The sequence below is a fragment of the Trichoderma asperellum genome, chromosome 4, assembly GCF_020647865.1.
Source record: "Trichoderma asperellum chromosome 4, complete sequence".
NCBI classification, from domain to species: Eukaryota; Fungi; Ascomycota; class Sordariomycetes; order Hypocreales; family Hypocreaceae; genus Trichoderma; species Trichoderma asperellum.
The window spans coordinates 4,023,005-4,037,139 of NC_089418.1; the positions used below are offsets into that span (position 1 = coordinate 4,023,005).

Consider the following 14,135-nt stretch of genomic DNA (forward strand, 5'->3'; position numbering starts at 1 on the left):
AGTACGCGTATGACTTTGTGCCATTTAGGTATGAACCAAGCTTCTTTGTATAACTTGTCGAGGCAGGTTACATCTCGACATGAAAGAGCGGTTGGCTCGGCGGGTACCACAAAACCACGAACCAACTCGGTTTTTCTTTTTCCGTTCTGTGCGTTTTCTCGGCCATTTCTTTATTAAGAAGAAACAGGAGCTAGGGTGGCTGTGTCTACTATGCTTGAGGCGAAGAAGACCGGGGCCGTGCGGTGAGGTACAATGCAGTGCAGATCATGGAGTGGAAGAGAGAACTTTTGGGGATGAACATCTACAGTGGACATCAGATCGTCTACTGAGAAGCGATCAATTCAGCACTCGATAGTTTTCTACAGCATCTCCCCTTCTCCGACAATCTCTTATTGGCAGCTTGTCTAATGATAACATGTGTTGATCATCCATCTAGGATGTCACTAGCTGGGCAGGCAATATTTGCCCACCAGGATGCGAATGTGTCCTCTCCATCAAAAGGTTGCATCTCGAAATACCTACCAGACGATAGGCGGCCTCTCGTTTATTTCTCGCCCAATTTAATTTGCTCTCTTGTATAAAGAAACCTAAATTAAGACACAGAGAAATACCTTTTTATTTTTTATTTTTATCTTGGTGCAGCGCTCGGTTACCCCCAAAAGGGCTCATCTCGTTGCTGGCAGGTTTTTGGCGAGTGTAATTTCGCTGGGCGATCCCTGAAATCTTGGGCAGGTAGCTAGCGGTCGGTGCCCCGTCGCTTGGTGCGTGGCTATCTGTAATGACCATGCTGTACCATGATGGGACGATTCAGGGATTGGTGGAAATCTGCTTTTCGAGCAGAATCTCAGTCCTGGGCGAACCATGCAATGTCTATCACTTGCTGCAATGCTCATGTTGATTATGCGCTCATCCGCTGCTTATATCGGCGTATTGGTTGGTGCCTTGTCTACAAGTATGGACCGGTTTGAGCTTCTGGCGGAGAGTTTCAGCGCCGCTGCTCTCCAGCCTCGACCCGCGCCTGGCCAATCAGGGTCTTGCGCAGGTACCAATTCCGACCCCTTCCACTGGATCTGCCCCTAAGACCGCTGGGAAGGGGCGGCCCATGCAGCGCCCAGGAACAGTGAACCTGGGCGTAACCTTGCTCTAGCGCTGGAGTGGGTGGTCCAGCCAGTACCTCCCTGGTAGCGGTACTGCATGACTTCCAAGGCTTGCATTGGAGGTGGGGGAAGGAGGGACCCCGGCTCTTGCTGGTGCTGCATCCCCTTTCGGCATGTTTCAACCGTGGACATTGAATCGCAGCTTGGGCCTCGTTTTCCTGGGGGTTTCTGGGCGGCGGTTGCCTTCTCCTTCTTTTCTTCTCCTTCCTTTTCATAATTCACTTGCCGTCACTTTTGTTTGTTTTCTTTGCTCGCTCTTTTATCCGTTGTAGCAACTGCTCGATTTTGAATTCCGTCATTCATTTGCTGTGTTTTCTTCGCTCCCTCCTCGGCGACTCGTCTTGGGCCTGCTCTCCTGCTATCAACACGTTGTGATGCTTTGGGAGACCCTGCTTCGCATCGTGCCATAACAGTGAGCTGAGCTTAATCGAGCCTTGCCGGACGAATTGAGCCTTACTCACTACTGCCCTCCTTGCCGCGATTCTTATACACATCGCCCTCATTCCTTGATGAATGCCCCGCCGTGAAGACAATAATCGGTGACTGTACCAAAATACCTTGAATTATAAAGAAGTAGACAGCATTGGCCACTCGTTTCCTTGCGTCGTTTCTTCACTTCTTCTCAGGTTGACCCTGGCCATTTTGGGGACTCGCCCTGTGGGCGCTTTTTCTTTTCTATTGTCCATAAGAGTGTCGCATCTTGCTCTCGACTTGGCAAGCTACTGATTTAAACGAGCGTTTCTTCTCAGCGCATTATTTGCTTTTTTTTTCTTATATACCGGACTATTCGACTGTTTCTTTTTTCGAATAATTACTTTCCATCACCCATTTAACCATATAGACTATACATCGATACGGAGACGATTGGCGAAACGAATCTCATTTGAAAGTTGCTACTCTATTGGGTAGATTGCCATATCGAGGAATATATACCCAGCGGCTTGCATTTTATACAGCGAACGATATTTGTGGGAATTCGGATCTGGACTCGAACTACTCCGATTGTTAATTGCACTGGGACGAAAGAAAAATTACGGAATATGGCTCGAACAACATCACAATCGACGACCCGCAGGGCGTTATGCTTGGGAGCGATGTTGATGACGGGAGTCATGGGCGATCAGATCCTGACGACGACTGGTTTTACCGACTGCGGAAGCTTGCCTTCCATCACGATTCAGCAACTCAGCATCACTTACGACAACGACGCCAAGACCGTCACATTCGACATTGAGGGAGTCAGCACTATTAGCGAGAATGTCACAGCGAGTCTCGACGTCACGGCTTACGGTGTCAACGCATTCACAAACAGCTTCAACCCCTGCGATCCAAAGACGTTCGTAAACGAATTGTGCCCATTGCCCAATGGACCTTTTACTGCTCGCGGAGTTCAGCAAGTCCCAGCCCAATATGCTTCCATGATTCCAGCAATTGCTTTCTCTGTCCCAGATATCTCTGCACAGGCAGTTATGAAGCTGGATAGGCAGTCTGACAAGGGCATGGTAGCCTGTATCTCCGCCGAGGTAACCAATGGAAAAACCATGAGCGTGCCAGCTGTTTCCTACGTGGCTGCGGGAATCGCCGGTGTATCTCTCGTTGCCAGCGGCATGACTGCAATTGGTTCGGCCATGTCTGGAGGCGCCGCAGGCTCTGGTGTTGGAGTCGCCAGCATTAGCCCTAGCTTCACAGACGTGGCTGGATGGTTCCAAGGCATGGCCATGAACGGTATGCTCTCAGTCAACTATCCCCCCGTCTACCGCAGCTTCGCAAAGAACTTTGCCTTCTCTGTCGGCCTCATTCCATGGAACGGTCTGTTGACCGGTATCGACAACTTCCGAGCCAACACTGGCGGTAACCTTACCGAAGACAGTGTCGCATACCTAAGAAATCTCACCAGAGCCCTTGAATCCGGCAACCAGACAAGCAGCTCAGATACGGGTGCTCTTGCAAGGCTCGTGCGCCGTGACGACGATGTTACCATCACGGGCCACGTCACTCAGACAATCTCAGGCATCAAGAAGTTTGCAGAGTCGTTGAGCGTGCCAAAATCAGACGTTTTCATGACTGCACTTCTTGTCGTTGCCATCATCATTGCTGCCATCGTCGCGGGTATCTTGCTAGTCAAAGTCATTCTCGAAGCCTGGTCTCTGTATGGTAAATTTCCTGAGTCTCTTATCGGATTCCGCAACCATTACTGGAGATCCATTGCTCGAACAATCACTTCTCTTATCCTGCTTCTATATGGAATCTGGGTACTGTACTGCGTCTTCCAATTCACCCTCGGTGACTCTTGGGCGGCCAAGGTGCTGGCTGCTCTTTCTCTTGCAATTTTCACTGGCATCCTCGCCTTCTTTGGATTCAAAATCTGGATTACGGCACACAGGCTTAAAGCTCAGCATGGCGATGCTAGTAAGCTCTATGAGGAGAAGGAAAACTGGATCAAGTATTCTATGTTTTATGAGGCCTATCAAAAGAGCTACTGGTGGCTTTTCATCCCCATGATTGCCTATACGTTTATCAAGGGTTGTATTGTTGCCGCGGGAGATGGCCATGGTATGGCTCAAACCATTGTCAGCTTCATTGTCGAGTTGGCAATGCTGGCCCTCTTGGTTTTCACACGCCCCTTTGAGCGCCGCTCCAGCACGATGATTAATATTTTCATTGCGGTAGTCCGTGTGCTATCTGTTATTTGCGTTTTTGTCTTTGTCGACGAATTCAATGTTGAGCAGACGACACAAACCGTCATGGGCGCCGTCATGATCGCTATTCAGTCTACATTGACTGTTGCGCTTGCACTCCTTGTTGGATGGAATGCTATTAATGCTACCATCAAGATGAACCCTCACCGCAAGCGCAGAAAGGATATGGGTAAGTCATTTTCTACTAGTACATACCTTGATTTGTTTACTGTACAGTTTTTTCTAACAAGTCGCTTGCAGAGAAATTGCGTGAAGAATCGGATGATCTGACGCCTCTCGATGCCCGCAATACTATGCTCATTCAATCAAAGGCTGACTTGGAGGCACCCATGTACCCTCCTATCCCATCTGAGCACGAAGAGAACTTGCCTCCTTACTCCAAGACGGGAGACCGATACTATGCCCCCAGCATCCCAGAGTCGACATACCACCCGGCACTGTCTTCGGGTACTACGCCAAGCCCCATGTATCGCGACTTGACCGGTTCTCGACCGCAAGGAGAATCAGGCCACGACTTTTCGAGAGACTACTTTGCTGTAGGTGGGGATAACAGTCGACCAAACTCTAGAGGCTCTACCAGGGGTCATAGCTCCGATGGACATGGAGTACAGCCTCACGAGTTTATAGGGTCCCAGAACTACTCTGGATACCGTTAAATGTAAAATTACGATAGCTCTCGTGAGCCTTCATGAGATCCCGGCCAGCCAAAAATCCTTATGTATCAAGAATCAGAGTGGCTGTGATGTAACGAGAGTTTATCTTTTCTTTGGTGGATTGTAGAGAGCCGCGACATTTTTTATGTATTTATAATTCATTCACTCGCTTTACTCCTTCGTTTGTGTCATCATTTCTATTAACAAAAAAGTTGTGGGCTGTTTGTGTATACCTTATTCGTGTTTGATTTGTTTTCCTTTTGTGTGTTATAGCTGCGTATAGTAGCCAAAAGTCCCAATATCCTAGAATAGAATTGCATATATGGTGGGTTAACATCAAGTACATGAGACTTGGATTAGATGAAATAGACTTGACATTTTTGAGAGTTAAATACCTGATCTAGATTGACTTGGACGATCGATCTTCTTCCGTCGTTGGATGACTACTCCACGCAATCGTTTTGAAATGGTCGTACCCTAGACTGCAAATGACTTTTTGTCTCTTGATTTACTTAGTATTTACGCGTCTTACTTGGCATTAGCGATTCCACCTTGGCAGGCATTTTTGAACAGGATATGATTCATGTGAGATTAATGCGATAATACAGCTGACTCTGCGCTCACTACACATAGGTATTCCAAGAAACAAAACAAATTACTCCGTGAGCATCCACGGCCATGACGGTGGTATGTATATAGACTACTAGTGATAAGGGAGATAAAAATAATATATATAATCGATGCATACCGTTGTACAATGTCACAACCCAAAAAGGACCAATGTCTATCTAGCAGCTTTAAAGAAAAGGGAGAAGGTATCGTCTTTCTTAAGGAAGAAAAGTTTACTACGAGGATAATGCAAGGCACGCATCAACAGCCAGTCCGACCCTATTAGAACACACTCCAGGTTAGCAAAAATCTTTCAAAGTGAAAAGTAGCAAAATGGAGAGTTTTCAACATACCTTCCCTCCTTCTGGTAGACCACATCGCTGATAATGTCCTTATCCAGATCAGGAAACATGCCTGCCAGCGTCTCTACAATATTTGCGTGCTCGGCACGATGTAGCCTCTGCGCCTCGGCCACCTCAGCACTCGCCTGCCTCGCTGCCGCTTCCTCTGCGGGAAGAGCGTATCTTGAGTCTGAACGCCGCCTGTCGTCTCCAGCGTTGTGCAAGGGCACGGATTCAGGGAAGCCCAAGGGACGGCCTATCGGTGGTGGTGGCGGTGGCCGGGACGATGATGATGAAGCGCCATCGTCTGAGAACATGCGACCAATTGTGGTGAGCGGATTCTGGATTGTTCGTAATAGCCCAGTAATAGGCGCTGTGATATTGTCTGATTCATTCTGGTCTGTTGAGCGGCGGGGAGCAGACGGCCCTGCGCCATCGTATGAAGACTCGGGGGGTACAGACTTTTCGTTGAATATCTGCTGCTGCTGCTGCTGCTCCTGGGGTCCCTTTGGAGACATGGCTTGGTGCTTCTCTGCAATTGCGGAGACGGCAGCCTCGACGTTTTTCTCAAACTCGTCGTCAGTTATTGTTAAAGAAGTACGATCCATGTTCTCAATGAACTGAATTGCACCCATCTATATTGAGTCAGTATGTCAGTATCTATCTATATTGGGAATATAAGGACGTGAATGAATGCACTTACAAGAGAAGACAGGTAGTATCCTGCCTCTCCACCAAGCTTCTCTTGGTTTCTGAATCGCAGGATATACTGCACGTTGGATACCAAGTGCTCCGGATTAGATTGAAGTACTACGTAGATAAGCATCGGCATGAAAGAATCAGCCGATGAATCTGACTTGCTGTGTTTCAACAGGCCTATTCAGTCAGCAAGCGTGTCAATTTAATAAAGCGCATGAAAAAGCCACCGGACTCACCAAATATGACCTTGCAGCAGTTCAAAACACAAATGATCTTGTCTCTGGGTGCTCTATATGATTTTATCTTTAACAGCTCTGGTGTAATTTGGTTAGCATGGCAAAGTTGTGCATCTCATCATTGCGCTGCCAGCGCTGGAATCTGAGAGCTAGAATAAAGAATGAAGCTCACCTTGCTGTGCCAGCTTGAGGAAACGCCTGCCACTGTCCTCGATTGGCGGAATATCCAGATGGTCTTCCTTCACCCACCCGTAAATGTTGATTTTCTGTGTCAAGACATCGTCCCTCTCCACATCTTCTTGGTGTTGGCCTCTCCGGCCAGGGCCCAGTGGCGGATCGCCTCCTCTCCTCCTCGGCTTTGCTCCAGGTATTGGCTTTGGAGGCGGAATGGCTGGGGAGAAAGTCTGGGTGTAGAGTCTATTCATGACGAGCTTTTCCATGCCTTCGCGGGCATTGTCAAACTCTGCATCTGAGACGTCTCGCCATACCTCAGACACCACCATCTTGTTGGCAATAAAGGCCAAGAAGTCGCTGATGATTTTGACCTGCTCGTGGACCATCCATTGGCGCTTCCCAAACTCGAAGAGGAATGACTTGAGATATCTTGCCACAGGGTCCGCTTTCTTATTCCGCAGCTGTTCCAAAAATCTGTGGAAGTCGAAAGGAAGGGTCGGTTCGGGCTCGGGCTCTGGAGGCGGCGGTCTGTGCATAGACATGGTGGGCGACGCCGGTGAGGCAACACTGATGGGTGGTGGCCGTGCGTCTTTCGTTCTTGGGGGTGTACCCATAGATCCGTCTTTAGGGGGCACAGGCGGTCCTTCGAAGTCGTTATCACCGGGCGATGAGATGTGCAGGGCATTGAGCCCCTGGAGCTGGCCAGCCAACCCGGGCGAAAGAGGCTCCAGGCTGGATTTTCGAGGCGGATGTTGCAGCGAGGTGCCCAGCATGGGCGATGCGATTTCCAGTCTTGGGCTCATGACCTCCTCGGCATCGGGACCGCCGCCGTCCTCGCTAAACTGCTCCATGATGCTCTGAATTTCGGACTGCGAGCCCTCCTGATCATCCTCGCTGGCGTAGGGCTTCTCATCTGATTCGGGGTTGGACCTGGTGGGAGATGTATCGTCGTCGGTTCGGGTTGTGACGGAGAGGGCTCGAGAAGGTGGGCGAGAGGCCATGGGCGTGGGCGGCGTCGGGTCGACATAGCTGGGGCGCTCTGGCGCGAGAAGCAAGCTGGTTGGGTAGTTGGGCCGCATAAGTGAGGATGGACTGGCATCCGCGGGCTTGATGGTCAGGACGGAGGATGAGATGGCGTCGTCAGGCGACTCGACTGCAGCTGCGGGCTCCTTGGGCGCGGTGGGTATCGTTTCGTGCTCGTGTGCTTCGTCTGTAGGAGCTTGGTCGAGCTCCGCATCTGCATTTGTCGGTCTGCCACTGACCCCCTCGTCGCCGGCCATGCTGGCTGTCGTCGCCGGTAGGGAGGCGCTTGGAGAGGTGTGCTGGTTTGGGAGCAGCTCGCTTGTGTCTGAGCTTGTAGCTGTAGCTGTAGCCGCGGTCGTATCGGTAGCTGTTGTAGCGATCGCAGCAGGGATTTTCACACCCGTGGCGTCTGTACGGATGCTGCTGTCTCCGTCCGCTGCGTGGGCGTCGCCGTCAGGATCGAGAGAGGATGTCGCTGCTGCCGCCGCCATGGACCGAGTCCCCGCGTTGTCGTCGACGTTGTGGCTTGCATGGACAGCGCCCGGATCAGGAGCCGCATGGGTCGCTGTCGTCGAGCTGGATATGCTTGTCGCATCAGGCACCAGCCCCGCCGAGGGGTCCTGGATGCATGTCACCTCGGAGGCATCTGCGCTTCTGCTGCTGGGCTGCTCGTCTCCAGGCGTGCCGGGAACTGCTGGCGGTGGCGACATGCACGTGGATCCAGCGTGAGGTGTGGGAGGAGAGGAAAAATAGAGAAAGGAGAAAGAAAAATGAGTGAGCGAGAGGTAGAAGAGAAGAGAGCAAGGCGAAAGGGAGGGAGGATGTGGGAGAGGGAGTTGCAGAAAGGAGCAAAAGGGAAGAGAGCTATGCTATGCTATGCTCTGCTATAATGCCCCCGGTAGACTGTTGGGGCACTAAGTTGCTGCTGTGGGCGTCAACCCGAGGCCAGGCTTTTAAAACACGGGGCAAGCTGACATTTGGTCTTTTGCCGTTGCATTCCAGATTATAGAATATTGTCCAAAGTCAAGGCCTTGCAAGTCACGCTCTTCAGTTGCTGCTGAGACTGCACAGGCCGTTGCGTCACCGCTGTCTCAAATCCGACCCCAGCAGTCTCAAGTTGCAGCGACGCACTCACTGGCATCTTGTCTCTGGGCCGCTGCGCCACTTCGCTTAACCAGTTGAGTGTAGATTTCCGGGGACCATCCAATGCCTAAATTTGCGTCTAAATATTGCAGTTCGGCTCTCGCAAAGCTGTCCCTAGCTGTTGTGATGTGATGTACTACGAGCTGCGCTTACAGATGCTATAACCACCTATAATCTCTGTACATTCTGGAAGCGCATCCTGTTTCACCGTCGTACACATAGCATAAATTGCTACAGCCTGGTGAATGAAATCGTCTGATATTGAACTTTGACGTCCCGAGCAGGCTAAGCGCTCATGACAGGCATCCAATAGAACGTTGTGGCTACCTAGGCGATCCAGCATCGGCATAGACTCATTCGCCGTCGTCATGGCAGTGTCATCAGCCGCAGCTCCGCATCTGGCACTGTATCTAAACAATATATATCTACTTGCATGTATTCAACAAATGAGAGCATCTCATCGTGTACCGCCAATCTCAATCAATACTGCTCTATGAATGAGACACAATAATATACGCTCATCTAATTGAGTTCCTTGACAATACAGCCATGTCTCATCCCACGCAAATTCCCTACCGCCAAATCCGCGCCTCCTATGATAGCCAACACATCATCGTCTATCAAGCTTACAAAACTTCCATTGCCGATGCTGCGGTCAAGGCTCAGAAACTCAATGCGTCCCCGGATTTCAGCCCTGAGCGCATGACCTGGATCAAACCAAGCTGGTGCTGGATGATGTACCGCTCCGGATACTCTCACAAGGACGCGGGCCAAAGCCGCATCCTCGCCCTCAAGATGAAAAAACAAGACTTTTTGGGCCTCTTGGAACAGGCAATCCTGTCTACCCATCCATCCCCGCATGCCCACGTAGACAAAGAAAGCACCAACAGGACAGTGGTCCACGAGAAACCTACGGACGTGAGAGTCCAGTGGGATCCGGAGAGGAACCCGAAGCTGGAGGCGCTGCCTTACAGGAGCATTCAGATTGGCATTCCTGCGACGCTGAGCACGAAATGGGCGGATGAGTGGATCGTTTCCATTGAGGACGTTACGGAGAGGGCCAAGGAGCTGAAAAAGGCCTTGGAGGAGCAGCCAGACATTTCGACGGATGAGTTGGTGAAAAGGGGGCTGGTGCCGGAAGAGAAGCCGTTGGATGTCCCGGAGGAGATTTTGTCGCGGTTGGAAATGACTGTTTTGGGGGTTGCTGACGAATTATAATACCTTTGCTTGTTTTTTCTTCTCCTTTTTTCTTTTCCTTTGAATAAAATTGGTTTGTAGCTCTTCGATATGGTATCCAAGTATTAATCTGCGTGTACGTCTAATGGAGCCCTGGACTTTATCTATATACATCAGGCAAAACTACTATCTCCTCGAATCCTTGCTCGACTCCTTCAGTTTCAAAATTACATTATAAAAAAGCCTCGAGTGCCGACTCTCCAGATCAAACTCGACTTGCAGCACCTCATGCAACAGCTTATGCTCCATCGCCCTGTTTTCTCTCGCCAGCACATCACCCAGCTCACCCGCCGCAACCTTGTCCTTTTTCTCAAATGCATACCATGGTACTGTATACAGCGAAGGCGTGCCAAAGGGATTTGGAGGATGAGGCTCCAAGCCTATTACGAGACATGTGCGCCAGCTGTTCCATCCACCGTTTTGCTTGATCTCGAGCTCCAAGAACCCGAGTACAATCGGCTGCGCAGGCTCGGTGGCACCCAGATCAGAAGTATGGTCAAAGTTTAGTACAAATGTCTCGCCTGCCTCATGTGGTGGTTCTTCAAATGCAGAGTTGCGTCGGTGAAGGCTACCTGTGACGGTATTTGCTAAAGTGCTTTTGGACACATAGAAGAACCATGCAGAATTATTCGAGAGCACATCAATCATAAACGGCTTATCGTGATATAAAGGCGCCACTTCAGGATGGAACAAGACGCCCCGGGGAGATCGCCGCGTGGATAGACTGTTCGGGACGAATATCTGTCGAGGCTGGGCCTCTGAAAGGCGGTCGTAGCCCAGACGATAGCGGTTGAGATCTTTGGCCAACTTCATGCGGTTCATCGATAGCATTAGCAAATGATCTGTTCGTACACGGACGAATTCTGTATCGTTGTGCCACTGCGTCTTTTGAAGGATAATGGCTGGTGTCAGCTCATGCGAGACCTCATCTCGGCCCATATCGCAGTCCAGCACCGCAATGAAGATGGTCCCGGATTCATCTCGAGGGTGAGGCGTCAGAGCCAGTTCTACGTCCAGGCCACGGCTTGAAACCGTGGCTACATAGTTTGAGCGTCGTGTGAGGTACCTAAGCAAGAGAGAAAAAAGAAACTATCAGCTCTGAATTAGATGCTATTTTCGGCGAGTGAATACGCAAATACCTTGCTCTTTTAATTACAAAGTCACCGCCTTGATGTCCAAATGCCGCAGGACTCTCTGCCAAGAGGCCCCAGAAATGCTGTCTCTTGGATAGTTCTTCAGGATATCTCCAGGCGTAAATGGAATCATCATTTGTGGACTTAATGATCTCTTCTTGTAGCCGCTTGAACGCTTTGACGCGGCCTTCTCCATATAGCAAAGGCATGTTAATGTCGAACAATCCGAGCAGGCAGTATGCCATGTCCTCTGGCCGGGTAGTTTGCCGACTGGCCGCCCAGCTCATCTTTTCTGCGACGGAAAAATCATCCAGGCTTTGGCGCTGACTACTCGTATTGAGCATCACAGCAGGGATGAGGGAAACTCTCGTGATGGCTTCTTGGAGAGAAGTTCGAGTCCCGATGAGCTGCCATTCTTGAGAGTAAAAGTGTACCTCGGGAGGAGCAATCAGCTCTTGCAAGGTCCAGCCTCTGCTAAACCAGCGGCATTGCGCAAACTGAGAACCGTCTTTTGTTGGATCATCCGCTGATGAGACGTCCTCCAGATATGCGATGCAGACCTCGGCCTTCTCATACCACTGAAACATGGAGTTGATGGCTTCAGACAGCTCAGCGCTGCTGGTCTTATCGATGCAGCATGTATCTATCCATATGTAGTCGAAGCCCAGACGAGCCGCTACTTCGCAGCTTCGGCGTATCTTCTCCCATCCCTCAGAGTCCGTCCTCTTATCCTTTGTAACAAAGCCCGCTAGCGTTACTTCTTGGCTGCCCCATGTATGAGACAATATGGCATACCGTACTTCCTCATTGGTAGCAAAGACCTCGAGGTCTTGAGATTTGGTATTTAGTAATCTCATTTGAGGAGAAATGACGGAAAGGAGGAACAACAAAGACTTTACAAGGAGACATCGTCTTGTTCATGGCCAGGACACGCGACGCCAGCATTTAGCCTCAGTGGGCCGTGCATAAGCTGAAGGAGCTGCATCCATGAACTAGGCTATTGATACGCTACCCAGATGGGTTCGTTTCATCGCCTCTTAGTATGCATATCATACTTGTGTTGACGACGGCTAAAATCTTGTTTCATGCTACATGTACTTTTCCTCATAACGGAGCTATATACTACTACTACTAACAGTAATTTGATTTAAACAACGTTCTTGTCGCTGTATCTGTCGTTCTGCACAACCTCAACCCAGTATCCATCGGGATCCAGCAGGAATGCGACATTGCGCATGCGGCCATCCGTCAGTCTCTTCTTCCAGTTGCACTTCAGGTCCTCAAATCGCTGGCAAGCAGCGTCCAAGTCGTCAACGGAAACGCCTATAGAATCAACGTTAGCTTATGAATTCCCAACAGCAACACGTCACAAGCAGGGGCGCTTACAGATGTGACCAAAGCCTTGAGGCTGGTCGTTGCCATTGTGGTAGGAAAAGTTTTCGTCCTTCTCGGTACCGTAGTTCCAGGTCAACTCCAGTAAGCCTTCACGGTCGCTGGTTCGGCCTTCTTGAGGAACGCCCTGGGTGCCAGGGTAGCCGAGGAAGTAGAGGTTGAAGCCCGCATCGGGAGACTCGTTGGTCCGGAAAAGAGACATGCCCAGAACTTCTTGGTAGAATTTGAGAGACTTCTGGGGATCCTTGACACGGATCATGGTGTGGTTCTAAAGATACAATGGGTCAGCGACTAAATTCGGGTAAATTTCAGATGACAGTCGCTTCTTACCATGCGGTAGGTGGTGACATCAGTTTCTTTGATGTTAGCGGTCTCTTCAATAGGCTTTTGGCCAATAATCTCAACCCAATATCCATCGGGGTCCAAGGCAAATGCAATGTGCTTCATGCGTCCATCGGTGAGCTTCTTCTGGAACTTGTACCCAGCATCCTCGATGCGCTGGCAGGCGGCCTGGAGGTTGTCGACGGAGATGCAAGTGTGACCGAATCCTCGGTGAGGATCCTTGTTTCCATTGTTGATGGTGTAGTTGGGGTCACTCTCAGTGCCATAGTTGTGAGTGAGTTCAATGACGCCCTCACGGTCAATGGCAGAGTTTCCAAACGAGACTGCACCCTTGTTGTTGTAGGCCATGAAGTAGAGATCGAACTTGGCTTCAGGGAACTCGAGCTTGCGGACCACACTCATTCCAAGGAACTCGTAAAACTTGACTGAAGTGGCAATAAGCATTTACTCAGTAACACTGCGACGTAATGTTATGCATGATGCAACGAAATAAGCATGCTTACCAGACTCCTTGGGGTCCTTGACTCGAATCCTTTTCATGCCTCCATTAGCAAGGAAATTGGACACCAGATAAAAATAAAATCATACAGACATACATCGAGTGGTTGAACTTGTAGGTATTGAGATCCGTTTTGGCAGCCATTGTAGCGAAACTGAACTGCTGTCTTATACGAAAAGAACTGTGCACGCTTTTTGCCCCTCGTAAATATTGATGGCGGGGTAGCTGGTGTAAGGCTCTGCAGAGAATGATGAAGACGAGAAAAAGCTCTCCTGATTGAAGGAGATGCTAGTCTTGTAGATGCTGGGGAAGCTCAAGGCCCTGCTCGTAATATAGCTCTGAAAAGAGAAGTCAAAAAGACAAAATACTCGCTGTGAGATTTGTTTTGTTTTTATATTGAGGCAGCTCGGCTAATCTTCATCCATTCTCCGACAACGTCAGAGCTCCAGTTCGCAGCTGCCCCTCAGCAGCCCCGCCTTAGTCATCCGATGCGAGAGGGGCATGGGAAGTTGATTACTCGACAAGTGCTCAGTGAAGCGGCTACGGAGCGAGGAGTTGAACCATCTCGCGCTTCAGAGACGGATTTGGGATATAAAAGAGATATGTTTGAGCGGAAAATTAGCAGAAGAGATGTGGCTTAGCGATTTGGTGACGTTTGGGAAAATTTGCTTGAAATATGGCCTTACATAATTGTTCCTAGTTGCGGTTAATACAACTCGCGAACGCTGATAAGCAATGCATACATCTTTCATCAACTTACAACAAGTTGTAATATATTAGAATGCCTGCGAGGCGACTG

General features: G+C 49.8%; 5 protein-coding genes across 5 annotated transcripts; 2 read left to right on the forward strand and 3 right to left on the reverse strand.

Annotated features, from left to right (window-relative positions):
• The first annotated feature begins 1,336 nt into the window (after nt 1-1,336).
• TrAFT101_007710 (uncharacterized protein) lies at nt 1,337-4,805 on the forward strand. The gene is made up of 2 exons (XM_024898702.2): nt 1,337-4,025; nt 4,097-4,805. The coding sequence occupies exons 1-2, from the start codon at nt 2,198-2,200 to the stop codon at nt 4,510-4,512; spliced, it is 2,244 nt and encodes a 747-aa protein (XP_024759188.2). The 5' UTR covers nt 1,337-2,197; the 3' UTR covers nt 4,513-4,805.
• A 290-nt stretch (nt 4,806-5,095) lies between these two features.
• On the reverse strand, nt 5,096-8,662 carry TrAFT101_007711 (uncharacterized protein). The gene is made up of 5 exons (XM_024900542.2): nt 6,567-8,662; nt 6,395-6,472; nt 6,163-6,335; nt 5,472-6,094; nt 5,096-5,397 (listed from the first exon to the last, which is right to left on the reverse strand). The coding sequence occupies exons 1-5, from the start codon at nt 8,299-8,301 to the stop codon at nt 5,355-5,357; spliced, it is 2,652 nt and encodes an 883-aa protein (XP_024759187.2). The 5' UTR covers nt 8,302-8,662; the 3' UTR covers nt 5,096-5,354.
• Nucleotides 8,663-9,283: 621 nt separating this feature from the next.
• Nucleotides 9,284-9,952, forward strand: TrAFT101_007712 (uncharacterized protein; the record flags this gene model as incomplete). The annotated part of the gene is made up of 1 exon (XM_024908430.2): nt 9,284-9,952. One exon carries the CDS (start codon nt 9,284-9,286, stop codon nt 9,950-9,952), a length of 669 nt encoding a protein of 222 aa, XP_024759186.1.
• A 144-nt stretch (nt 9,953-10,096) lies between these two features.
• TrAFT101_007713 (uncharacterized protein) lies at nt 10,097-11,960 on the reverse strand (the record flags this gene model as incomplete). The annotated part of the gene is made up of 2 exons (XM_024908429.2): nt 10,097-11,036; nt 11,110-11,960. 2 exons carry the CDS (start codon nt 11,958-11,960, stop codon nt 10,097-10,099), a joined length of 1,791 nt encoding a protein of 596 aa, XP_024759185.2.
• Nucleotides 11,961-12,250: 290 nt separating this feature from the next.
• Nucleotides 12,251-13,480, reverse strand: TrAFT101_007714 (uncharacterized protein; the record flags this gene model as incomplete). Its single annotated transcript, XM_024911012.2, has 5 exons — nt 12,251-12,426; nt 12,490-12,763; nt 12,826-13,262; nt 13,341-13,369; nt 13,434-13,480. The coding sequence occupies 5 exons, from the start codon at nt 13,478-13,480 to the stop codon at nt 12,251-12,253; spliced, it is 963 nt and encodes a 320-aa protein (XP_024759184.1).
• Nucleotides 13,481-14,135: the final 655 nt, after the last annotated feature.